Source organism: Quercus robur, chromosome 6, assembly GCF_932294415.1.
Source record: "Quercus robur chromosome 6, dhQueRobu3.1, whole genome shotgun sequence".
Lineage (NCBI taxonomy): Eukaryota > Viridiplantae > Streptophyta > Magnoliopsida > Fagales > Fagaceae > Quercus > Quercus robur.
Window position 1 is genome coordinate 8,319,137 of NC_065539.1, and position 27,035 is coordinate 8,346,171.

At 40.2% G+C, this 27,035-nt stretch overlaps 4 protein-coding genes across 4 annotated transcripts; 3 read left to right on the top strand and 1 right to left on the bottom strand.

Annotated features, from left to right (window-relative positions):
* Window positions 1-7,773: 7,773 nt before the first annotated feature.
* Window positions 7,774-9,602, bottom strand: LOC126732583 (anthocyanidin 3-O-glucosyltransferase 5-like). Its single transcript, XM_050435528.1, has one exon. It carries the CDS (start codon window positions 9,362-9,364, stop codon window positions 7,922-7,924), a length of 1,443 nt encoding a protein of 480 aa, XP_050291485.1. The 5' UTR covers window positions 9,365-9,602; the 3' UTR covers window positions 7,774-7,921.
* A 2,550-nt stretch (window positions 9,603-12,152) lies between these two features.
* Window positions 12,153-14,548, top strand: LOC126732584 (anthocyanidin 3-O-glucosyltransferase 5-like). The gene is made up of 2 exons (XM_050435529.1): window positions 12,153-12,239; window positions 12,823-14,548. Exon 2 carries the CDS (start codon window positions 12,892-12,894, stop codon window positions 14,332-14,334), a length of 1,443 nt encoding a protein of 480 aa, XP_050291486.1. The 5' UTR covers window positions 12,153-12,239; window positions 12,823-12,891; the 3' UTR covers window positions 14,335-14,548.
* A 1,844-nt stretch (window positions 14,549-16,392) lies between these two features.
* Window positions 16,393-17,589, top strand: LOC126689815 (uncharacterized). The gene is made up of 2 exons (XM_050384993.1): window positions 16,393-17,142; window positions 17,197-17,589. Exons 1-2 carry the CDS (start codon window positions 16,393-16,395, stop codon window positions 17,587-17,589), a joined length of 1,143 nt encoding a protein of 380 aa, XP_050240950.1.
* A 7,621-nt stretch (window positions 17,590-25,210) lies between these two features.
* On the top strand, window positions 25,211-26,263 carry LOC126689816 (BES1/BZR1 homolog protein 2-like). Its single transcript, XM_050384994.1, has 2 exons — window positions 25,211-25,218; window positions 25,645-26,263. The coding sequence occupies exons 1-2, from the start codon at window positions 25,211-25,213 to the stop codon at window positions 26,135-26,137; spliced, it is 501 nt and encodes a 166-aa protein (XP_050240951.1). The 3' UTR covers window positions 26,138-26,263.
* The last annotated feature ends 772 nt before the right edge of the window (window positions 26,264-27,035 follow it).

Below are 27,035 nucleotides of genomic sequence, written 5' to 3' on the forward strand. Positions count from 1 at the left end.
TCTTTTCTTAGCAAAACTCAGTTTCTTATTTTTTGGAAGATGATGATATTCGTTATCATTCTTAAAAGCTTTTAGTGAGTGGATATTTTGCTTTTACCAAATAGGTACTAAAAAACTATTATATTAAAAATATATATATATATATATATATGTTAAATAGTTACCTTAACTTTGTGTGTGATCAAAATTATTATACGAATAAGATTAACTTTTTATGATATAATTATCAAAATTCTTACAATTATTGTCTCTTTCGATAAATGTAAATCTCCATGTACTTTAAATATCAAATTATTTATATGTTTGTTTTGTGATGTAAATAAAATTTAGAATTAACCTTAATCATTACTCTTATTCTCAGGGATGGACCTACAGTAGGGCGGCGGGGGGAGGGGGGCCAAAAAAAAAACCTAGTATATATATATATATGTGTGTGTGTGTGTGTTAAAATTTTAAATTTTCATCCTAATAGCCCCCCAATTATATATATATATATATAAAAAAAAGGGGTATACAAAAAAATCATATGATGCTGAAAACCGACTAACTCTCATCCAAAAATAAATAAATATAACCAACAAACTAAAAACTACAAAATAAAAAATAAATATGGACTGAAAACCTAAATTACAATTCTCAAATTTTTACCCTAGCCTCACTCTTCCTCCACTCAACCTTATCAACGACTCCAATCTTCATCACTACTGCTGCTGGTCTTTTCCTCATATTAGATCCAGACTGTTGCTGCTGCTGCTCCTCCTCAGAACCTTTGCTATATTGCTCTGCCTTAGCCAATTAGCCCTCGGCCCTCTGCCCTCTGCGTTTTTTTATGAACTGTGGTGTGTTGACTGTTGCGTTTTTGAGTTGTGGCTTTTTATGAACTGGCGTGTTGTGTCTCTCAACTACTGTGTAATTTTGTAACTTTTTGTGTGGACCGATTTCAGTGTTTGACTGTTTGTAACTTTTTTTTTTTTTTTTTTGGTTTTATCTATAAAGAAATAAAGGGGGACCACTAGGACAATAGGATGTGACTAGTTTTGTGAGTACTATCAACTGTGATTGTGAATTTGGGAGACTAGTGTTTGGTAAATCATAAGTGACTTTTTTTGTGAGACCAGTTGACCAAAGTGTTTGGTATGATTGTTTTGGTTTTATCAAAAATTTTGTCTTTGTCACTTTGTGTGACGTGGCTAATATTAGTAATATATATAAACTTGTGAACTTTGTCTTTGTCCCTTTGTGTAATGTGGCTAATATTAGTAATATATATAAACTTGTGCTTGTTTTTTTGTGATTATTTTGATTTTAGATTTTTTTTTTTTTTGGTTGAGAAGTCCCTTTTTTTTTAGTTGGTGTATAGAACTACGAAATATGGATATAATGAAACCTTTTTTTTTTTTTTTTTTTTTTTTTAATTTGTAGATCATAAAAAAAAAAAAAAAATTGTTTTAAGCTTTGGCCTACCAAATTCGAATTCTGGTTTCGTCACTACTTATTTTATAGTAAACACGTGCCTTGCATGTTCTGCCTCATAAAGTGATAAAAAAATTTTTTAAAAAAAAAAGTGGGCTAATATTACTGAGATTGAAATTGGCAAACAATTAAAGTACTGAAAAGCTTCCATAGAAATTGTTAAAAAAAAAGAAATTAAGTACCAAAAATCAGTGGGCCATAGGGCTTACGGAGGTGACCCTTTATGTTGTAACATGCAACTCTTTACATTGCTTTTCCAGTAACTTCCAAAGGTGAAAATGATATCATGTGAAATACAAAAAAAAAAAAAAAAAAAAAAATGATATCATGTGCCAATTAAATACTGTAATTCCAAACAAGGAAAAAGTCTACACACGCTGTGTGTAACGTATAGCCCCTTCTTTCACACCGTGTATTTTACACAGTATTTTTATTATAACGTTTTTTTATAATAACATAGGAGCAAAAAGACATGTCGAATCATTGTGTTAATAAAAAGTTACTTTTTTAATATATATATATATATATATACATATTAAAAATATATTTATTTAGACTTTAGATAGAATTTTGTAAGTTTGTAATAAGTTCATATATAATATTAATTTTAATTTATTGATAATATAAAATATATTTTTTGTATTAAAAATTGTATATAATTTTTAACAATACAGAGTCATTGTTTATAATATTTATAAGTTTTTTTTAACTAAATTCAATTTATCTAATTAACTTAAATAATATAATTTTAACAATTATTTATTCAATACATGTTATCATATATTTGCCTGTGGAAGCAAAATATTAGTTGCGCTATTTACTTTATATATATGGTGAAAGAATAAATTAATCAAATAATTCATAAATCAATACAAGCATGTTTGATAAGAAAATTGATCAAGTTTGGAAGTATGGACGAAGCTTCATTGAAGCCACGATTAGCAAGAAGGCCATCTTCTCTATTCATGGGTACTTTGCCTCAGCTTCCTAAAAAGCTTGGCTTGTATGGTACACAAGGCATTGTATTTTGGATTCTTCATGAATCAATGCCGAGCTAACGGCTGTTTGTGACACAACAAGATACAAGAATAGCCCTTCTCCTTCGACTGACGAGCTCAACAACGGAGGTTTTGCCAGATACTCTTTGAGGCTTTCAAAGGCTACCTCATACTCGTTCGTCCAATGGAAGGCCTGTTTAAGAGTTTTAAAGAATGGAAGACACTTATCAATGGCCTTCGAGAGAAACCTGTTTAATGTTGCCACTCGTCCCATCAGTCTTTGCATTTCCTTGACTGTTCTTAGGGAGGTCATGTCGAGTATTGCTTTGACCTTCTCTAGATTTGCTTCAATCCCTCGCTGTGATACCATGAAGCCTAGGAATTTCCCTAACGAGACCCCGAAGATGCACTTTGCAGGATTGAGCTTCATTTTATACCTTCTCAAAGTATCGAACGTCTCTTAGAGGTCATCTAGGTGGGTTTTGGCTTCCTTGCTTTTTACGAGCATTTCGTCCACATAGACCTCCATATTCCTACCTATTTGCTTACTGAACATCTGGTTAACCAATCTCTGGTATGTGGCACCTGTGTTCTTCAGTCCAAACGGCATGACTTTATAGCAGTATAGGCCCTAGCTAGTGACGAACGTGGTCTTCTCCTAATCTTCCTTCTTCATTAGGATCTGGTTATAACCTGAAAAAGCATCCATGAAAGTTAGCAGTTCATGACCAACTGTTGAATCAACGAGCTGGTCAATTCTAGGAAGGGGAAAACTATCTTTGGGGCACGCATGATTTAAGTCTGTGAAGTCCACACACATTCTCCACTTTCCGTTGGACTTTTTTACCATGAAAACATTGGCAAGCCATTCAGGGTAGTAAACTTCTCGAATAAACCTAGTAGCTAAGAGCTTTTTCACCTCTTCCATAACTGCTTTGTTCCTTTCTGGAGTGAATACTCGTCTCTTCTATTGGATGGGTTTCTTTTTTGGGTTGACATTGAGACAGTGCACTATCACTCGTTCATCAATCCCTGACATATCTTCATGGCTCCATGCAAAGATGTCCAGGTTCTTTTTCAAAAACTTCACGAGTTCATCCTTTAAGGACTGTTGGAGCTCCTTTCCTACCTTGGTAGTTTTGGATGGGTCTCTTTCCACCAATTCTATATTTTATGTTTCCTTCGTGGGTTTGGGCGCTTCTTCTTCTACCACCCAGGTGTGATTCTATTTGGACGCCAAGATTGCTTGGTAAAATTCCCTGGCTAAAAGTTGGTCTCCATGTATCTCTCCGATCCCATAAGGGGTTGGAAATTTTACCTTCAGGCAGTATGTGGAGGTTGCTGCCTTGAGACAATTAAGTGTCCGTCATCCAAGGACCACATTATAAGATGAAGGGCAATCGACAATCAGGAAGTCTACCATCCTTGTCACCTGAGCAGGATACGTCCCTGCTATAATTTGCAATGAAATAATGCCCTTCAGGTACACATGGCCTCCACCAAAACTGACCAAGGGGGATCCAAAAGGTTTGAGGCGTTTTGGATCCAACTTCATCTGCTGGAATGCCGTTATGTACATCACATCCATTGAGCTTCCGTTATCCACCAAAACTCTTCAGGTGTTGTACCCTTCAATCGTTAGCGTGATGACAAGTGGATCGTCATGTGGCTGCTTGATCCTCTTTACATCTCATTCGTAGAAGACAATTTTGTCATTCCCAATGCGATGATGTTTTGCTACTGGGTGTTTTAACATGGGCACTGTTTACTTGCCTTTGGACCTCCTTTCTCAGGGACTTGTACGATCCTCCGACGTCTGGTCCTCCAGTGATTTTCCTTATTTCTCCTATGATCTGTTTGGAATTATCCCGATCTTCTTCCTTAAGGTTGTCGGTGGACTTCTCATCTGTTCACTGATGAGCTTAATAATCTTTCTTCACAAACTTCTGAAGCTTTCCTTTTTGAATCAGCTCCTCTATCTGCTCTTTCAAATCTCGGCACTCATCTATATAGTGATCATGATCTTTATGGAAATGGCAGTATTTCTTTATATCTCTCCGTTTTGAGGACGAGCTCCGAGGCTTGGGCCATTTCAGTGCTGGGTCGTCCTTTATTTCACATACTCCCTTTGGGTTTTCCCTTCTTGCTGTCTCATAGTTAACAGGTAGGAGGTGGGCCTTTTATGGCGTTGATCCCCAATGAAGTGACAAACAAAGGAGTCGCTTAGCCAATTGAAATTTGCAAAAGACGCTGCTGGTAGTTTATTGAACTAGACTGTTAGGACATATGTGAATCATGTTAAGAACATATGTCATTTAGAATTGGCTAATCTTTTGACAAAACGCACTTTACTTGTATAGGATGTGTTTAATACTTCAAAAATAAGAGTTCAAGTTCAAGTATTGAAACCATGCAAATTTGTTCAAGAATCAACTAAAGAAGTGTTGTATTTTAAAGTTCGATAGATATCTCAACAGATGTATCTATCGAGGTTAAAATATGAAACTCGACAGATAAGCTCGATAGTTGTATCTATCAAGAATTACGAAAATCAGTTTTTCAGATCTGATTTCACACATATCCATGTGTAAGTGTTTAGGCTTTTTTTCTCACAACCCTAAACATATATAAGGATTTTTTTAAGGGCCGTCATAAGGTTGTTGTACTTGTTATTGCAAGCATATTGTGACTAGAGACATCTGCCCTAATTCATCTTTCTCTTGAAGAAGTTGTTGCGTTTGTGCGCCAAGGGTTTTGTAACCAAGGAACTTCTTGATCTTTATCGTGTGGATGAACTGAAAAACTTTGCAACCAACATCCTTCTCAAGTTGGTGTGTTAGTCACGTACTTGGATCCATGCGTCGATTGGTTAGTTATATACTGGGAGCCGTGCATTGAAAAGGAGAAATTGTCACCACAAAACAAGTCCAATTGTGTATTGGGGTAAAGGTTCAACTGTAGGTTGGTATAAGGTACTAGGATTCTTTTACTTGTAACCGCTTGTTTTGATAATAGTGAATTCTCGAGAGTGGTGACCTTAAATTCACCCGGTGGAGTTTTTGCCTTAGAGGTTTTCCCCATTCGTAAACAAATCACCATGTTAACTTTATTTTTCGCTGCATTTAACTTAGTTGGTGATTTGTTTGTGCTACCACGTTTATTGCATGTTAATTAACTTAATTAATTCACCTGGCTAATTAATTGGTTAATTTATTACAAGGGGTCAATATATTCTTAGCCTATCACAGACCCTTGCTACTCCCCTGAGGCTGGCTAGGAACGTTTGGCAAATAACCTCATCTGGGGTTTGTTGGAGACTTAGGATTGTCTTGAACGCTTCTATGTGATCCAAGGGGTCTTTCGTGCCATCGTAAACCTCCAGCTGAGGTAGACGAAATTTGGGAGGCAAAGGGCACTCCAGAATGCCGGTGGTGAAGGGTGAGTCTGTTCTTTTAATCATGCCGTCAAGGTTTACTGCAATCTTACCCTTCATGGCATTTTTGACCTCGTCTAGCTCTTTTCTCATGTTCTTCGTCATTTGATCACTGCCCCATGTTGACAATGTGGTATATTCTGAAGTTTCTTTTCTACAATTTCTTGGGCTTTGGGGTTCCTTGTCATTGTCGTTGCGATTACGCCGAAACTGCAATAGACTCATGCCCTCAGGACGCGCTTTCTGCTTCAAGTCTTCATTCTGTTTCATCAATTCTTACACATTAGCTGCTAGTGCTTGGATTTGCTAAGCCAGTACTACCGGATCTGGTGGGGGAATAGCGTCTGAGTCCATCGATTCTGTGGAACTTAGTCAGCAGGGAGTTCAATGGCTTATGGTCAGTATCCCCACAGATGACACCATACTGATGAAGAACGATTTCACCTCATCAGTTTGTTCCTCGTTAGTTTGATGGATGACCTGAAATCCTGTGTAAGAAAAAGTACCAAATAGATGAAGGCACCGATTTGGGGGCCTACCAAGGACCTTTCGATGCTAAAGTTAATTTCAACTGCTTAAGAATCTCAATTTTGTAGTGTGTGTAATTCGTGTCTTCTTACTTGTCTTTCATGGCTTTATATATCCTTAATATGAGTTAATACTCAATTTAACGTTACATTGTAACTAGTGGATTTAATGCTTAATGATGGTCATTTAATCCCCACATTTGCTATCTGTAACCGACCTTTAAGTGCACATTATTGGATGGGGATAACAGTCTCGTGCTTATTTATCATTCGATCATTGAATGCTGTCTGGAATTAATGCACTTACGCTCATCTGTACTTTTACTTGTCATTGTTATAGACGGTTTGCAAGTTACGGACGACCATTCATACGCTACTCGTCAATATATTTTTGGTTGCATTATTTGAACGCTTGGTCCTCAAAATAAAATTTTCAAAATTGTACCATTATATACTTTTAAATAATTTATTTTAGTCTTCATATTTCTTTAAATGTTTCGAAAACATGGTTGTCGATATATGTGGGGGCACATACAGTTCTATGGAAGAGGTGGCTTTCTTTTAATTAATTTTATTTTATTAAGAATTTTTGCATGTAGGTTCCAGATAAATATTGATAAATATGTTTCCAAAATATTTAGGTTATTTTTTTATTTTTTTATTTATATATAGAGTTAAAATAGTTAAATTAATTGTATATGAAATAAACTAAAATTTAAAAGTATATAGTGACCATTTTAAAACAAAAATAAAATTTTAAGGACCAAAAATGTGCTATTCAAACAATTTTTTATTCATGGAGAATGTATAAAAATTTTAACCAATTTTTATTCAAGAAAAATGTATAAAAGTGTCATTCACTTTTGGAGCAAAGGTAATGTGAAAATAATAAAAACAAATCTTTTCCTTTAAAAAAAGTAATTTTTACTCAAAATATTTTGAGATTTGATTAATAAACATAGATTTGAATTTTTTTATTAAAAAAAGTGATAAGGAAAGGTTTATTTACTTAACTTTATTTTACGCCATTGTTTTTATTTTCACTCTTTCTTGCTTTATTTGCATTCCTTTTTAGATAGTATGAAACATAAAGAAAGACCAATGGGGGCCTGGCTCAATTGGTAAGGCTCAAACACTTCGTCTAACTTATCTAGGTTTGAGTCTCATTACTAGCAAGAGTCCGTTAGTGGACATCCACACAAGTTGACTGAACCTGTCCAATTCTAGCACCCTGCCCAGCCCAGGACTAGCGCAACCTACTAGAGAACCTATATTTTTCTTAGCAAAAAAAAGAGGGTTTTTTTTTTTTTTTTGAGAGAGAGGGAGAGCAAACAAAGAAATAGATATGATAGACAGACATGATAAAACAGATCTGATAAAACAGATAAAGCGGTACTGTAGATCCACATGATTCCAGAAACCCAAGAAAAAAAAAAAAAAAACGCTTAGAAGAATTTAAGTTGTGCAGAACACTGGGCCTTAGGGCTTAATTACTGAGCTGTCGCCTTCTGTCGTTCCATGGACATCTTACATTGTTTTTCCAGTTGCGAAAATGCATTATGAGAGGAACCACCCTTAGACAAAGCTTTCTCTGCGCTGTGTTTTAGCTCCTTGACCCTACCTCTGATTCCATTTTTCCCATCATTATCTTCTATAATCATTCTCGCCATCTTCTCTATCTCTTCCCTTCGCACCACTTTCTTTGACGGCAACACCCTCGAGCGAATTGCCACACCAATCTCCTCTGTGAGCAGTGTAGCGTTCATCTTCTGCTCTGCATAAAGAGGCCATGCGATCATTGGCACTCCATTGGTGATGCTCTCTAGAGTGGAGCCCCAACCACAGTGTGATAAGAATCCCCCAATGGAGGGATGGTTCAGCACATCAACTTGCGGAGCCCAAAAAGGGACCATAAGTCCCAAACTTTGAGTTCGTCTCAAGAATCCATCGGGCAAGTAGCTTAATGGGTCATCACCTCCTTTCCCTGCAGTGAAAAAAGCAGCGTCTGCAGCTTCAATGGTAGGTGGGCGTACCACCCAAACAAATCTCTGCTGACTTAGCTCCAAACCCCAAGCCACCTCGGTCATTTGCTCGTACGAAAGTAATCCACCACTTCCAAATGAAACGTAAATCACCGACTCACTTGGCTGCTTGTCTAACCAATCAAACAAATCACTCTTTAAACCTGAAACTGCTCTTGTTATAGGACCAACAGGATAAACTGGCACCTTAACAATCCCACCTAAGAATTTCTCATCTCTGAGTGCAGTGAGTGTTGTGGACTGCAAATCCTCCCAAGTGTTAATCAAAATCCCATCACTCATTAGGGTCTCAGATCCTATGCGTAGGTACTCAAAATATTGCTGGTTAGTCCTTTCCAACATGGGGTCAACCACTTCTTCAGGCCGAATCGGCTTGCAACCCGGGATTTTCAGTGGCTCTTTTTGGTGAACATACTCTCCTTCCACTACCTTATCTAGGAATGGAACATATATAGTCAAAGCAACGAACCATGCATTTGAGGGAAAGTAAACGTACTTTAACATATCAAACTCGTCAGCTATGGGCAAAGACTCAGTTCCGAAGAAGTCCACGATGAGCACAGTTGGTTTAAGCTTCATGGAAGAGATTGAGGACCTGAGGTTTGGCCGAACCTCACGCATCATTACAGCGATCTGTGTAACAACCGCAGCGTTTGGATCAACTAGGCCGGAGATGTCAACCGGTGGGAGATCGATGATGTTGCAGAGTTTGGGGCTCATGGAGGACTGTAGGACTTGGGTCTCTGCTGGGGACGCGTGGGAACTCACAACAAAGATTGTGACAGCGAAGTTGTGGTGGGTGACAAGGCGGTTTCCGAGCTCGAGGACAGGGATGAGGTGGCCTGTCCCGGGGCTAGAGAGCAGTGCTGCATGTGGCTTGGAAATCTCCATGGATGTGAATGTTGAGAAGTGAGAAGAAAATGAAAGTGCAATGGCTTTTAAGCTTTGAGAAAGTAGTGACTGAAATCAATGGAATACACAGTGACAGCTCAACATGTGCCCCAAGATGGGGAGGATTTACTGGTTATAAAGACGATCTAATTCGAATTAATGGTCTGTGATGTGAAATCTTTTTTTATAGCTATATATAAACAAATTCAAGCGTCGCACGTAAATACTTGGCACAAAGTGTATGGTTCATGAGGTTGTTGTGGAATAAAAATCTTCAGGTCCATTTTTTAATATTCGACTCTCTGTGCCCGTTTGGATTCAGCGTTTTCCGCTAAATCCTGAGTTGCGTTTTCTGATTTTTTTTATTTTATTTTTTCCAGCCACACTGTTTGATCAAATCAACTGTAAACAGTGCACTCGTACACTATTCACGGATCCACAAATTTCACTTTTCAGTAACTTTTTCATTAAAAATGGGTCTCACGATACTATTCACATATTTAAAAATTATTTTGTTACAGTATTTTCAGTTTCAATTTTCAGTTTCAGCAAAAATAAGCTCAATCCAAACGGACCCTCTATGTTCTAAATTTTTTTTTTAGTAAACTATGTCCTAAAAATTATATTAGTCTATCTCGCTTTAAAAAAAATTACAGTGTCACACACTCACACATCTTTTTTTTTTTCCTTATAGGTAATGAAATTTTGAATTTTTTTTTTTTTAAAAGCACGTCTGATAAATTAGAAAATTTTAATTTTCTGTTAACCAGATTTCCATAACTTTTTAGACAGTTGATTACTTGAACATTCTTAATTTCTTACATATCATCGTTAGTGTTTTCTTACAATGAAACATGGAAAATTGGCAACTACAATTATAAAAAGCATAAGCTTTTTCTTTTTTTTTTTTTGAGAAAATAAAAAGCATAAGCTTGCAAAGACAAAACAAAATTTTAAAAGAAAAAGTGAAACACCAAACCTCAGCTTTGGATTCAACGGCAAGTCCAAAGAAAGCAGCCGAAACAAAATGCTTGCCCACGGACTCCACTAATTTGATTTGACTAAGCCAATTCGACGAAGTCTTGAGCCTATCGAACCGGCATTTGCTACAATTCTCTGCACTGTGGTATGACGTGCCTGGACTCTTAGCCCTCGTCAAAGACAGCGGCGCCACGGGAGTCTTCGGCAAAACCACATTGATTGCGTCCAAATTCGTCACATCTTTTTCTTCAACTTCTTCTGGAAAGGAAACACTTTTTTTCTTCAACTTGGGTAGTATTGTTTTTTCAGGAGTACTCTGCTATGTAAAAAAAAAAAAATCACCGGTTGCCTGATAACCCACTCTCGTTGTGGGTTTTTACAGCAGGCAGAAAATAAATTTTTTAATTTGGTACCGGTGATTTTTTTTTCTCACATGTAAATTTAGATAAAATTCTCTATTCCAATTCAACGCTCACTTCTATGTCCTACAAACTGTTGTTGCTACATGGCTTTGTTTAGCCCCCCACCAAAAGATTGAGTGCTTCAATTTGACACGGCACTGATTGCCTAAAGTCTTCACTTGTCCTTGTGATAATTATTGAAGACTCGAATATGATCTTCCCATTAAATAATTAATGGATTAACCGACAGGGTAAAGACTCTTGTACACAACGTTTGTACCACGGCAAAAGTTACATATAAAAGACAGATCTCACTATCAAAGTTCCTCTTTGGAAAAAACTCAAATACAGACAAATTCTATCAAATATAGGATCAAAAAGAGATCTTCAGCATCCTCCACATATTTTTTAAAAGGTAATGAAGATAACCGTTTTAAATCTATTTGAGTAGAAAACAATTTTTACATAAATTTTGGTCATTTGATTAGATTTCAGGTCAATCGAAGGGATACAAAATGCTCAACTGGAATATCTAACTTCTAGGATAAGGATTTGGACTCTGAAATTGCCTAATTTAATAGGAATTTTTGTGAAATGTACAAATTAACAATGAGAACAAGAAAACGCCTACATTACCATGCCTAAATTATCAAGCGCTTGATAATTTAATGCGTAATTAAATAAGAACTTGATTACAAACTTACAAGCATAAAGACTATTAAAAGCCTACGGATTGCCTATAGAGTACCTTTTTTTTTCTTTTTTTTGAGAATGAAGCCTATAGAGTACTTGATACAAAGAACATAAAATATTGTAGATTTATGCGTCTAATTGTACGTGCTTTTCTCATAAAACAGTCATTTCAATTTTTTTTTAGGAAGCTAATCATTCAATTTATACTTGAGGTTTTAAAGATTAATCTTGTCTTCCTTGCTATGCATCATGTTCAAATTTGTGTCTTCTTGCTAAGTTATCTGTGACTCTGAGTATTAAGGTTGAGAGACCTTTCTTAGCTGCTTCAAGGTAACCAATACTTTACTACTTCATATGAGTGACAACTGACACGTGCCTTACTTAAAGAAAAACATCTCAGAAGTAACTACCACCCTTCGATACAACATGTTACTTCCAATAGAAAATAGAGAAGTCTAAATCGCAAGGCAAGGTGTGCAACCACAAAATAAAATTTTTTGAAGTTATTCAAATAGTCAATATATAATAAGTTTTAATGACATGAAAGACCAAAGCAAATTAATGACAATTTAAAGCAAAGTGTGCATTCACTGTCAAAAAGCTAATAATGGCATATATGGGAGATCAAATGATAGCATTCATGGCCAAAGCTCGCATATATCTTTAAGACAATCAAAGACTAAAAGAGACGTGACAAAATTCAAAAGCTTATAAGAAGTGAATATCACTTCAAAAGAAAGAACCACCATTTCTTCTTGAACTCCACTTCTTTCTAATTAGCTCAAAGCTCGCATCTTAAGGTTTGGCTATAAGTATCTTAAATTCAATAATATTCCAAATTTTAAATTCATTATTGTGGCTCCAATTTTGAATTTTATGCGGTTTAGCTTGATTTTCTGATCTGTTTGAGGATATTTATGAATTTTTAATTTTTAATTTTCTCTTTTTTACATCACAACCTTTTAAAGAATATGTGGAGGAAGCTGAAGATCTCTTTTTGATACTATATTTGATAGAATTTGTCTGTATTTGAGTTTTTTCCAAAGAGGAACTTTAGTAGTGAGATCTGTCTTTTATATGTAACTTTTGTTTCTCTTTCTTTTTCAAACAAAACTTCAGCCTTCCATGATATTTTGGAAGCATCTCCCTCTCTTTGTATATGCGTGCCACTTTACGATAGTAAAAGTAAAATTTATTTTTGGCAAGAGTAAAAATATTTTTTCATTTATTAGCAAAAAGAAAAAGTATGTTCCTGTTTCAATCTTCTTAATAAAATTGACGTATTTCTTATAAAAAAAAAAAAAAAAAAAAAAAAAAAAGAAGTAAATCCTCCCCATCTTGGGGCACATGATGAGCTGTTATTGTGTATTCCATTGATTTCAGGCACTACTTTCACAAAGTTTAAAAGCCATTGCACTAAGATTTTCTTCTCACTTCTCAAAATTCACATCCATGGAGATCTCCGAGCCACATGCAGCACTGCTCTCTAGCCCCGGGACAGGCCACCTTATCCCTGTCCTCGAGCTCGGAAACCGCCTTGTCACCCACCACAACTTCGCCGTCACAATCTTTGTTGTGAGTTGCCACGCGTCCCCAGCAGAGGCCCAAGTCCTACAGTCCTCCATGAGCCCCAAACTCTGCAACATCATCGATCTCCCACCGGTTGACATCTCCGGCCTAGTTGATCCCAACGCTGCGGTTGTTACACAGATCGCTGTAATGATGCGTGAGGTTCGGCCAAAACTCAGGTCCTCAATCTCTTCCATGAAGCTTAGACCAACTTTGCTCATCGTGGACTTCTTCGGAACTGAGTCTTTGCCCATAGCTGACGAGTTTGACATGTTAAAGTACGTTTACTTTCCCTCAGATGCATGGTTCGTTGCTTTGACTATATATGTTCCATTCCTAGATAAGTTAGTGGAAGGAGAGTATGTTCACCAAAAAGAGCCACTGAAAATCCCTGGTTGCAAGCCGATTCGGCCTGAAGAAGTGGTTGACCCCATGTTGGAAAGGACTACCCAGCAATATTTTGAGTACCTACGCATAGGGACTGAGACCCTAATGAGTGACGGGATTTTGATTAACACTTGGGAGGATTTGCAGTCCACAACACTCACTGCACTCAGAGATGATAAATTCTTAGGTGGGAGTGTTAAGGTGCCGGTTTATCCTGTTGGTCCTATAACAAGAGCAGTTTCAGGTTTAAAGAGTGATTTGTTTGATTGGTTAGACAAGCAGCCAAGTGAGTCGGTGATTTACGTTTCATTTGGAAGTGGTGGATTACTTTCGTACGAGCAAATAACCGAGGTGGCTTGGGGTTTGGAGCTAAGTCAGCAGAGATTTGTTTGGGTGGTACGCCCACCTACCATTGAAGCTGCAGACGCTGCTTTTTTCACTGCAGGGAAAGGAGGTGATGACCCATTAAGCTACTTGCCCGATGGATTCTTGAGACGAACTCAAAGTTTGGGACTTATGGTCCCTTTTTGGGCTCCGCAAGTTGATGTGCTGAACCATCCTTCCATTGGGGGATTCTTATCACACTGTGGTTGGGGCTCCACTCTAGAGAGCATCACCAATGGAGTGCCAATGATCGCATGGCCTCTTTATGCAGAGCAGAAGATGAACGCTACACTGCTCACAGAGGAGATTGGCGTGGCAATTCGCTCGAAGGTGTTGCCGTCAAAGAAAGTGGTGCAAAGGGAAGAGATAGAGAAGATGGCGAGAATGATTATAGAAGATAATGATGGGAAAAATGGAATCAGAGGTAGGGTCAAGGAGCTAAAACACAGCGCAGAGAAAGCTTTGTCTAAGGGTGGTTCCTCTCATAATGCATTTTCGCAACTGGAAAAACAATGTAAGATGTCCATGGAACGACAGAAGGCGACAGCTCAGTAATTAAGCCCTAAGGCCACTGTTCTGCACAACTTAAAATTTTTAGTAGGAGTTTGGTAGAGTAGTTTAAAAATTATTTTTTGGAGGTTTTTGAAATATGTGTGGGTAAAAAAAATGTGTGAAAAAATGTGTAATATTGTTTAAAATGTGAAAATGTAAGTTTGAATTTACTCACCAAACATGCTCTTAATAAATGTTGTTTATTATATTTCAATAATTCCAATATTTTTTTTGTTTGTTTCTGGAATCATGTGGATATACAGTACTGCTTTATCTATTTTATCAGTGTGAACCATAATGACAAACCGGATGTGGAGAGTTCTGGACTAGCACTGCATAATTCTCAATTCTTATACGCTTGACTAACTTTCTTTTTGTTTGCTCTCTCAAAAAAAAAAAAAAAAACCCTTTCTTTATGTTTCATACTATCTAAAAAGAATGCAAATAAAGCAAGAGAGAGTGAAAATAAAAACAATGGAGTAAAATAAAGTTAAGCAAATAAACCTCTCCTTATCACTTTTTTTTTTATAAAAAAAAAATTCAAATCTATATTTCTTTTTCAAATCTCAAAATATTTTGAATAATTTTTTTTTTAAAAAAAAAGGAAAAGATTTGTTTTTATTATTTACACATTTCCTTTGCCCCAAAAGTGAATGAAACTTTTATACATTTTTCTTGAATAAAAATTGGTTAAAATTTTTATACATTCTCCATGAATAAAAGTTGTTTGAATAGCACATTTTTGGTCCTTAAAATTTTATTTTTGTTTTAAAATGGTCACTATATACTTTTAAATGTTTAGTTTATTTCATATACAATTAATTCAACTAAAAAAAAAAACTAACTATTTTGGAAACATATTTATCAATATTTATCTGGAACCTACATGCAAAAAATCTTAATAAAATAAAATTAATTAAAAGAAAGCCACCTCTTCCTTAGAACTGTATGTGCCCCCACATATATCGACAACCATGTTTTTGAAACATTTAAAGAAATATGAAGACTAAAATAAATTATTTTAAAGTATATATTGGTACAATTTTGAAAATTTTATTCAAGATAAAATTTTCAAATTTGGAAAATTTTCACAGGACTTGGAGAATCTCAAATTTTCCAAGTCCTGTACCATCTTATCATGCCAGCCCATCATCGTCCTCATTCCGAAGCCCTACTCGATTTGATGCAAATCCCTCCTCTTACCTCCTCCCATTCCTACGCAATAGTACCTCCATACCTACAAATCTTAGAATATCCAACAGTGCTAATGGGAGTGACGAGTTGGCGTTCCCTTGACGAAGTCAGCACTAATGACGAGGTCATCCCTATTGACGAGGAAATCAGTTATCACCGTCGAGGGCAAGAATATCATTCAATGAAGCCAGCCAGTAACTTGAGCAATTACGAAACTAGCCGAGCAGACCGTTGGGAGCCTATTAAAAGCCCCATTATTGGGCAGGAAGCGTTACTAAACAAGGCATTAACACCCCAACGGCTAACAACCAAAATCACATATATAAAACCTTCACATTGTCAGTAGAAGGTACATACATTCACACTCTAAGAAGGTATCCATCATTATCTTGTTCTTCCATTTTCATTTCACAAAGTGCTTCTCTGTTCTAACTTTGGCATCGGAGGCGTTGTGACAAGCACCACACCGGTGACCCTCATAAAGGATACATTCGCGCTGACAAGAAGTTCCATCTGCCTACCTTGACTGACGAATTCACGCTTCATTAGTTTGGAGCCGTCTGTGGGAATCAACATTTTCAGATTCATAGTTGAAAACATAGTTTCCATCAACCCTCTACATTCAGATGGAACCCAATCCAGATTCTGCAGCCTTGGCCCAGCAAGTCCAAGCCCTTGCAGCCACCATTGAAGAGCTCACCAAGCAAAACCAGGAAATGAAGCTACGACTCCAGCAGGTCCAACAAGCTCAACAAGAAAAGAACCAGTCCAAGGGTAACCTAGAAGGAGAAGGGGGATAGCCATAGGAGGGGTACCCCTCAGAGGCCAACTACTCTGGACGAGTAGAATTCAGATCTCCTTCGAGAAATGAGGAAGGAGATGGACGAACTGAGGAACGCCATTAAGGAGAAGACAGACCGAAGTGTAGACAGAATGGTAAGGGCCACGGATTCGTCTTTCACCACGGTGGTACTTGAATGCCCTGTACCGTCGAAGTTTCGCTTACCTCAACTTGAGCCGTTCGACGGACTCAGAGACTCTCAAGATCACCTTAATACCTTCAAGACAACTCTAGGTCTTCAACAGCCACCAGACGAAATACTGTGTCGGTCCTTTCCCACCACTCTCAAAGGAGCTGCACTAGAATGGTTCACAAAGCTGCCGACTTCGCCCGTAGACAGCTTCGAGCAGTTGAGCAATGCCTTCTTGCGTCATTTCATAGGGAGACAGCGTCCAAAGAGGCCGGCTGACCACTTACTCACCATTAGGCAGGGAGAGAAGGAAACTCTGAGGTCGTACGTGAAACGCTTTACTCGGGAGACTCTGGAGGTGGACGAAGCCGATGATAAGGTGCAACTGACAACCTTCAAAGTGGGACTGAGATCCAGAGATCTCGTGGCCTCCCTCGCAAAGAATCCACCAAAAACAATGGCAGAAATGCTCCTGAAGGCACAGAAATACATGAATGCTGAGGATGCTTTAACAGCCATAAAGGATGTAGGGAAGCCAGGAGACAAGGCAAAGAAAGAAGATGACCGTAGGGGTCAAAAAAGAGAGCATCCAGATCGTCGGAACAATGACGGGAATAGTAAGAGAGATGATAAAGGTCCTCAGACGGTAAGATTTACTTCTTTGGTTATGCCTGTTGACAAAATTTTAACGCAGATCAAGGACGAGCATTATCTCAAATGGCCAAGACCATTGCACTCAACCCCCAATGTCCGTGACAAGAACAAGTACTACCGATTCCACAAAGATCACGACCACAACACGAAAGATTGTAGAGACCTAAAGGAGCAGATAGAGGAGTTGATACGGAAAGGGAAATTACAGAAATATGTGAAGAAGGGAGAATATAGTAAGTTCAGGGATGGTAACAAGAACCAACATGGGTCCTCTTCCCGAGATGACGATCGCCCGTCCCAACCTCTGCAGGATGTGATCGGGGAGATAAAGACGATTACAGGAGGGCCATTCTTAGGGGGATCATTTAAATCCCTCAAGAAAGCATACCAGAGGCAGGTAAATAGTGTCCATACCATACCCCCGTCTAAGCAGCGATGAACAGATAGGGACATGTCCTTCAATGAAGGAGACGCCAGAGGAGTGAAGCAACCCCACAATGATCCTTTGGTCATAATGCTAAATATAGAGGGATTCAATACCAAGAGAATCCTCATGGACAACGGAAGCTCTGCAGACATCATCTACCTCCCCGCCTTCCAACAGCTAAGGCTAGATCCAAGGAGACTACGCCTGTTTGACTCCCCTCTCGTCAGCTTCAGTGGAGACAAGGTATACCCCAAGTGCATAGTGACGTTGATAGTAACGGTGAGGGCCTACCCGGTGCAATTGACCCGTCAATTAGACTTCCCTGTGGTGAACTGTCCCTCATCCTACAATGTCATCATTAGCAGGCCCACACTCAACAAATGGAAAGCGGCCACGTCCACCTACTGTTTGAAGGTGAAATTCCCAATAGATAACGGTGTTGGCGAAGTAAAAGGAAATCAAGTCCTGGCCAGAGAATGTTATCAAGCCATCCCAGCTGCGAAGGAGAACCACACATGGATGATTGAAGAGAAGGACGAAGAAAAATAGAAGCCCTGGAAATAGTGGAACTGGCTAAAGGAGAAGCGAACAAGACGACAAAGATAGGGACGACGCTAAGCCCTGAGATGAGAACAAAACTTATCCAATTCCTTAAAGGGAATATAGACGTCTTCGCATGGAGCCACGAGGACATGCCGGGCATAGCTCCAGAGGTCATCCAGCATAAGTTGAATGTGGATTTGGAGCAGAAACCAGTCCAGCAAAGGCGAAGAGTCTTCGACCCAGAACGAGATCAAGCAGTTGCAGACGAAGTTACCAAACTATTGGCGGCAGGGTTCATCTGGGAAGTATACTATCCTGAGTGGCTCACGAACGTCGTCCTAGTGAAGAAAGCAAGTGGAAAATGGGGGATATGTGTAGACTTCACAGACCTGAATAAGGCGTGCCCAAAGGACAGCTTCCCTCTACTGAGAATAGACCAGCTTGTGGATTCTACAGCCGGGCACAAGTTACTGACGTTCATGGATGCTTTCTCGGGATATAACCAGATAAGGATGGCTAAGGAAGACCAGGAGAAGACTGCCTTCATAACGAGTCAAGGACTCTATTTTACAAGGTAATGCCTTTCGGATTAAAGAATGTCGGAGCTACATACCAGAGGCTGGTGAACAAAATGTTCGACCAACAGATTAGAAGGAAAATGGAAGTATATGTGGACGATATACTCGTTAAGAGTAAGGAAGAGCTCGCACACCTGGACGACCTGAAGGAGTCATTTGCCACACTCAAAAAATACCAGATGAAGTTGAATCCAGGTAAGTGTGTTTTTGGGATAGCTTCAGGAAAAATCCTAGGATTCATGGTGTCCCAAAGAGGAATAGAAGCAAACCCAAAGAAAGTGCAAGCCATTATCAACATGACATCACCCAGGACCGTCAAGGAAGTTCAAAAACTCACAGGAAGGATAGCAGCTTTAAACAGGTTCGTCTCCAGAGCTACAGACAAATGCCTGCCCTTTTTCAAGACCTTGAAGCAGGCTTTCGCCTGGACCGACAAATGCGAAGCAGCGTTCTAGGAACTAAAGCGTTACCTGAGCAGTCCACCCCTCTTAAGCCCGTCCAAAGAAGAGAAGACTTGTACTTATACCTGGCAGTGTCAGTCTCGACAGTAAGTGCAGCCCTGATTAGAGAAGAAGGCATGAAGCAGCTCCCAGTTTACTACGTTAGCCAAGCCTTCCAAGGGGCTGAGTCTAGGTATCCAAAAATTGAAAAGATCACGTCTGCGTTAATAGTAGCCTCACACAAGCTAAGACAATACTTTCAGGCAAACCCCATCCTCGTAATGACGGACCAACTGATCAAGAAGTCAATGAACAAGCCTGAGGCAGCTAGAAGAATGGTCCAGTGGGCGATTGAACTTAGTCAATTTGACATCGAGTACCATCCCAGAACAGCAATCAAGGTGTAAGCTCTGGCGGACTTCATCGCAGAGTTCACCCTTCCTGACGAAGACAACCTTACCGACGGAGTTGATAGATGGACGATACAAATTGATGGTTCGTCAGACCAAAGGAGGGGGGCAATAGAGGTTGTCATAACCACCCCCGACAGAGAGGTGTTGAAGTATGGGATCCAACTAAAATTTCCGGCTACCAACAATGAAGCTGAATACAAGGGGATACTAACGGGATTGAGGCTTGCAAAGGCACTCGGAGCTAAGAACCGGTTAATCCAAAACAATTCGAAGCTAGTGATCGGGCAGATCAGAGGGGAATACGAAACGAAGGAAGAAAGGATGCAGAAGTACCTCAGGCTGACGAAACATCTAACTCGGGAATTCGATACAGTGGAGTTCGTGCAGATCCCAAGAAGTCTGAATATGGGGGCAGACGAAATCTTGAAGCTAGCGTCATCAGAAACAGGTGAGATTAGTACGGATTTGGCGATGGAGGTCCAGAAACACCCCAACATTGAAGAGGTCCCAACATTTACCATCCGGAGTGCAAACAGCTGGATGACACCCATAATGTCTTTCCTCCAGGACAGGCACCTCCCTTAGAACACAGAAGAAGCTAAAAAGGTCAAGAAGAAGGCGGCCAGGTTCACGATCCTTAATGACGCCTTATACAAGAGAGGCTTCTCTATACCTTACTTGAAGTGTGTCGACGAAGAAAAAGCTAGATACATACTGGAAGAAATCCATGGTGGAGTTTGCGGTGACCACGCTGGCCCCAGATCCCTGGTGAGCAAGGTAGTACGAACAGGATATTTCTGGCCAACTATGCAGGTGGACGCTGTCGAGATCGTCAAGAGGTGCGACAAGTGCCAGCAATACGGGAATGTGCAACAGCTTCCAGCAGAGAAACTGACGACTATAGCCTCCCCGTGGCCATTTGCACAATGGGGGATTGACATCGTCGGCCCACTACCCCAAGGTAACGGTCAGGTAAAGTTCCTACTTGTCACTATTGATTACTTCACGAAATGGGTTGAAGCAGAGGCTCTAGCAACGATCACCGAGGCAAGAATTCAGAGCTTTGTATGGAAGAATATAATCTGCAGGTTTGGGATTCCCTTGACGATTATATCAGATAATGGGAGGCAGTTCGACAGCCAAGGTTTCAGAGACTTCTGTTCAAACCTTGGAATCAAGAATCAGTTCTCATCCCCGAGGCATCCCTAGGCAAACGGATAGACGGAAGTGACGAATCGAACGCTTCTCAAGATTATCAAAACCAAGCTTGACGATGTGAAGGGTGCCTGGCCAGAAGAATTACCTAATGTCCTGTGGGCTTACAGAACCACAGCAAGAACCCCAACAGAAGAGACCCCCTTCAGGCTTACCTATGGCACAGAAGCAGTAATCCCAGTCGAAGTGGGAGTAACAAGCGTCAGACGAGGGACGTTCAACGAAGGGTGCAATGACGATGAACTGCGACTCAACTTGGACTGTTTAGACGAAGTAAGAGACAATGCATCCAGCAAGATGATGAAGTACCAGCTGAAGATGGCCGAATACTACAATAAGAGGGTTAAGCTCAGATGACTGGACATAGGAGACCTCGTCCTGCGTAAGACCACCACAGCAACTAAAGACCCTGCCCAAGGAAAGCTGGGTCCCATATGGGAAGGGCCTTACCGAGTCATTCACTACTCAAGACAAGACAGTTACCACTTGGAAACCATGGACGGACAAAGACTCCCTTAACCATGGAACATTGAGCATTTAAAAAAGTACCACCAGTAGATGTAACAAACGGATATATTCATTCTTGAAGTTAATAAAAGAATTATTCCTCTAATATCTTTGTGTAAGCAGGTCTAGTCAACCGTAAGGCATATAAAAGCTAAGTAACAAGATTCCCCCTTAACGGATGTAAGTTACTGACGATCCCTCCAACGGGAATAAGATATAAAAGCTAAGTAACAAGATTCCGCCTTGACGGATGTAAGTTACTAACGATCCCTCCAACGGGAATAAGATATAAAAGCTAAGTAACAAGATTCCGCCTTAACAGATGTAAGTTACTGACGATCCCTCCAACGGGAATAAGACGTAAAAGCTAAGTAACAAGATTCCGCCTTGACGAATGTAAGTCACTGACGATCCCTCCAACGGGAATAAGGTATATAAAAACTAAGTGATAAAATTCCGCCAAGACGGATGTAAATCACTGACGAAGCCTAAGTGACAAGATTCCTTAAATGGATGTAGGTCACCAAAAAAAGCTAAGTGATAAGATTCTGCTTTGCGGATGTAAGTCACTAACGAAGTCATAAACGCAACAAATATCCCTTGAATGAGTATAAGTCAAGTAAGAAGACCCGCCTCGACAGGAACAAGCCATTGACGCAGGCACAATCCTTTAGCTGGTGCAAATGACAAGATCCCACTTGACGGATTTAGGTTACTAACGAATCCACACACACAAAAAAGGGAGTAAAAGAAAAGGGACAAGAACCTTGCAACAAATCAAAACAACACTCAGGCTGTATCCAAGCCCTTCTAAATGGTCGTGAGTAAGTAACAGATCATTGACGAATGGAGAGATCGCAACAAAGAAATTTATGCTAAGTACAAGGTATGGACAAACTCAAAACACCACAGACATGTCAACAAAAGCACAATCAGCCAAACAGGTAAATGCGAAATCATAAAGTCAATTAAAGCCCAAAAATAGCGAGCAATTATCCTTGTTCTTTCTAAAGACCCATAAAACACTAGGCCAAGAAACATTGTTCTCAAAATAGATTAAAAAAAAAAAAACTGCTATCAAAAAGCCCAAAATATAAAGGGCATACACAACAAAATAAAATTTTACACAAGTGTCAGGTCTGGGCATCAGTAGGAACGTCAGCAGAAAGATCGTCAGCAGCGGGAACGTCACCAGATGGAAGGGAATCACCAAGGGCATCACCTCCAGGGGCCGAAGTCTGGGCAGCCTCATCCACAGCCATCTCTTGATCCACCACTTCAAGGTCCAGGCTCGGCAAGTCAACTCCAGTAGGATGCTTGATAAGGTACCTCCGTAGGAGCTCGAAGCCCTTGAAGTACCAACTGAAGAGCACTGTGGAGTACTCCTCAGTTTGTTGGAAGGCTTCGACAGACCTAGCAGCAATGGTTTTAAGCTTTTCTTTGGCCGCCTGAAGCTGGTCGTCCTTCTCAAGGTTTAGCTGATGCTCAACCCTAAGATGGGCATTCAAGGCCTTGGCGTTTTCCTTCAAAGTGGCAGCTTCGTCCATTGAGTCGATAAGCTTCTTCTTCAACGTGGAGTTCTCCTTCTCCAAAGCCTTCATCCTGGATGCCAGAGACACCACCTTAGCCTCTTGAGTAAGGCACTCCGAAGCAAGGTGAAGACTCTCCCCCAACACCTGATGAAGGAAACTAAGTCCGTCAGAAAAAAAAAATTAAAAAAAAAATAAAAAAAAAAGGGAACAAAGAGAATGCAGAAGTGTTTTTACTTGGACAATCCTGTGCACATGCTGACTCGCAACTATGTTGAGGGGCACTCCGGAAAAGACCTTGAGGTCCTCAGCATTCACAACACTGTGTGCCCGCTCCACGGCCACACCCTCGTCATCCCAGACGGACGAACCCATTTTCTCCTTCTCCTTCTCCTTACCCGACAATCGTTGCCTTTTGGAGGAAGGGGTAGGGATTTCCTTAACTGAGGTAGCCGGAGAAGCCGTCCATACATTCTCAACTCTAGAGGCGATGGGAGTAGTGTCTGTAGCTAGGGGAATGAACGGACCCTTCCTCGTGATACGGACCCCCTTCTTCCCAATGTTCGCCAAAGGTTCGTCCTTCTTGGACCTCATCTTAGCATACATGTCCTTGTTAAACCGGGTTTTCATCTCTTTAAATAAATAAAAATAAAAATAAAAAAATAAAAAAAAAACTCAGAGATCCAAGTACAGATGAGAAAATGAATACTGACGAAGTCAATACTTACTCTTCTTTTCCTCAATATTGATTCTGCGCAAGACGTAGGGAGATGGGTCCGGGCCTAAGCAATAGAATGCAAGCGTCCGTGGGTCCACGAGGTCCTCCCAACTTTCAATCGATTTGGTGTATTCTATCGCCTTCTTAACACGACCCTGGTATTTGCTCTTTAACTTGGGGCGTCTTTTAACTGCCAAAAGAAATGACCAGAGGGATTAAGGACGACCACATATGCAAAATGAAGATTAATAGACGAGGAGAAACATTGACGCACCTAAGTTTAGGGTCCCCCACTGACGGAGCAACTTTGGGATATCACCCCAAGCCTCGCTAGAAGGGGTCTCAAAATCGTCCCCGGACACGAAAAAGAAACGGGACTTCCAATACCTGAATGACGAGGCTAAACCCTTGACGATTCTAGTCCTCCTCGCCCAAGGGACTAGCTCATAATACCCATACTCTTTTAACTCTTTTAGGCGGTAAAGGTAGACGAGCTCACTCACCTTGATCATATACTCGTTAGCGGCCAACCATATCTCCATACAGTTGATCACTATCCTCCATGAATTGGGCATAAGTTGCCCGGAAGCAATACCAAAATAACCTAAAAGCTCCATCACCAACGAATGGATGGGTAGTCTAAGCTCACAAATGAAAGCAGCCTCGTAGAAGCATACTTCACTAGGGAAGAAGTGGCAGGCTTGATCCCCAGTACCGGGCCGACGAACACGGACCCGAGCAGGAAACTGAAACCTATCCTTGAACCTAGCCACGGTGCCAACGTCCAGCCCACACTCCTCCCCAAGGGCGTAAAAAGCCCTAACCTGACGAGGGACGAAGACGGTTGTATCGCCTTCCATCGGGCTTTCGCTGGACGACATCCCAGTTTCTAGATCGCTAGATCTCACCTCCGACATCCTTTTCGTTTCGCCCTCAATCCAAGCAAGTGACTGGCCTAATATCAGAGATAGTTCCCCTAAAACTACACTCAACCCACAACCTTAAAAAATATAGTCCCCAACCAAAGGGAAAAAGTCACCGGAAACACCTAAAGCCACCCCTAAGCGAGTAAAAAAGAAAGAAACCGAGGGGCAAGCTACTCTAACCTTAGCAAAACAGACCATGAAAAGGGAATACAATCCTAAAAACCCAAAAATCAAACACAAAAAAAAAAAAAAAAAAAAAAAAAAAAAAACACAACAAAAGCAAAGGGTAAAAGAAAAATCAGGAACTCATAAGAAGATTATTGAGGAAAGGGGAACAGAAGAGTAATAAATTAGCGTACCTTGAAGAGTAAAACGATTGAAGCCAAGAAAATTCGAAGAAGAAACGTCACCGGAGCAAGGTCGAAGCAATCGCAGGAATAAACGAGAAAAATAATACTCAGAGCAAAAATTAAAGTGAAGGAAAGAAAAGTTTTCGAAACCAAAAATCCAAGGAAACTGAAAAATAGTAGAAAACCCAAGGGTCATGCCATTAACGCCCTCAATCAGCACGCACCACGTAGCCACATTGCGTGTTGCGCCGCCACCATGCATTAAATTCGGAGCAGAACCCCAAGAGTCACAAACAACTCTGGAAAACTTTTTATCTTCTATGGTCCTCATGACACATCACAGACGACCACAGAACCTGGGGGGGCAACTGATGGGAGTGACGAGTTGGCGTTCCCTTAACGAAGTCAGTACTAATGACGAGGTCATCCCTATTGACGAGGAAATCAGTCATCACTGACGAGGGCAAGAATATCATTCAATGAAGCCGGCCAGTAACTTGAGCAGTTACGAAACCAGCCGAGCAGACCGTTGGAAGCCTATTAAAAACCCCATTATTAGGCAAGAAGCGTTACTAAACAAGGCATTAACACCCCAACGGCTAGCAACCAAAATCACATATATAAAGCCTTCACATTGTCAGCAGAAGGTACATACATTCACACTCTAAGAAGGTATCCATCATTATCTTGTTCTTCCATTTTCATTTCACAAAGTGCTTCTCTGTTCTAACTTTGGCATCGAAGGCGTTGTGGCAGGCACCACACCGGTGACCCTCATAAAGGATACATTCGCGCTGACAAAGAGTTCCATCTGCCTACCTTGACTGACAAATTCACGCTTCATCAAGTGCTCCTGTCACACCACCCCTTTCTTCACCAACCTCTAGAGGTTCAAAACGAAAACCGGACTCGGAGTCCCTTTCCAATGGTTCCATAAACTCCTTTCGCCACCCCCTATTTGCAGCCTCCGCCCCGTCATGCCCTACACAACGTCACCATGCTACACCTGCCACAATACTAGAATGTGATGAATCTGATGCTTCCACAGTGGACTCTGGTCGTTGGGTCAGTTTCCAGACAGTTCCACCCCAAGCGGCTTCTCCTTCACCTACATTTAATCTAATGAAACCAGTGGCCCAACAGAGCTGTCTCCAAGATGGGGTTGATGTGCATGAAGGCTTAGACTGGGGAACTGCAGCAAAGAGAGGGAGAGGCGCACAGTTTGAGTTCGAGAGTGGCAGAGTAAAGGCATGGGAGGGTGAGAGAATTCATGAGGTAGGGATGGAGGATCTGGAGCTTACACTGGGGAGTGGGAAGACCCGTGGTGAGGCATCAGGCTGATGATCATATCTTGCTTGAGAATGTATAAACTGGAGGCAAGAATTCACCATGTATGTGGGTTGAGCTGTGCATTCTCAATGGTACTCCGTTTTCTTAGCCGGCTGAGCGGCATTCCTTGGGGCCTCATTATGACTTCTGTCACTTTAATTTGACATTGGTGAGTCCAATCTTTTCTTCATCTGTACAGTTCTCTTTAGCTAGGTTCTCTTTAGCTAGGAGCCATCACACGATTATAAACCAATAGGATTTAATTATAATATGATTGAATTTTTAATGAGCTTCGTGGAAGCACTGCTTTCCTAATTAGTTAATGTGGTGAGAAAAGCAGGTTCATAGGGAGGCCATATTCCTGTTACCATTACATATGTTTGGGGTATCTTCAATTCTTGATTTATTATAGGGCCCTATTTGAATTGTCAACGGGTTTAATCGTGTTATCCTTTTTCATTTTTTATTTTTATTTTTGGGTGTGTGGGGGGATACTTACTATCTTATTGGCAAACAAATCTGATGGTGTCTAAAAAAACCAACTCCTTACTCGTCCATGGATGTCGTCCATACAAAAGGTACTTCGTCCTAAGTTTACAAGGCAGACTATACTACTGTCGTCCAGAGAAACGTCTGGACGACGTGTACTAACTAGTGTACTATCTCTCGTCTAGGAAGCACTTAAGATGAGGGCAAGGCAGTTTTGACACAAAGATAACCGCTATAGCGGTTATCAAATTGTACTCTCCGGACTCCGTGAAATAGGGGGAGGTTATCCAACGGATAACCGCTCCCTAAACCTATAAAAGGAGATGAATCTCCAACAAGAAAAGGATGAGTATTCCTTCTTTACAGATTCTTTACAGACAATATTTTTCTTTTAGAGGAGAATTGCTAATTTCATCATCGG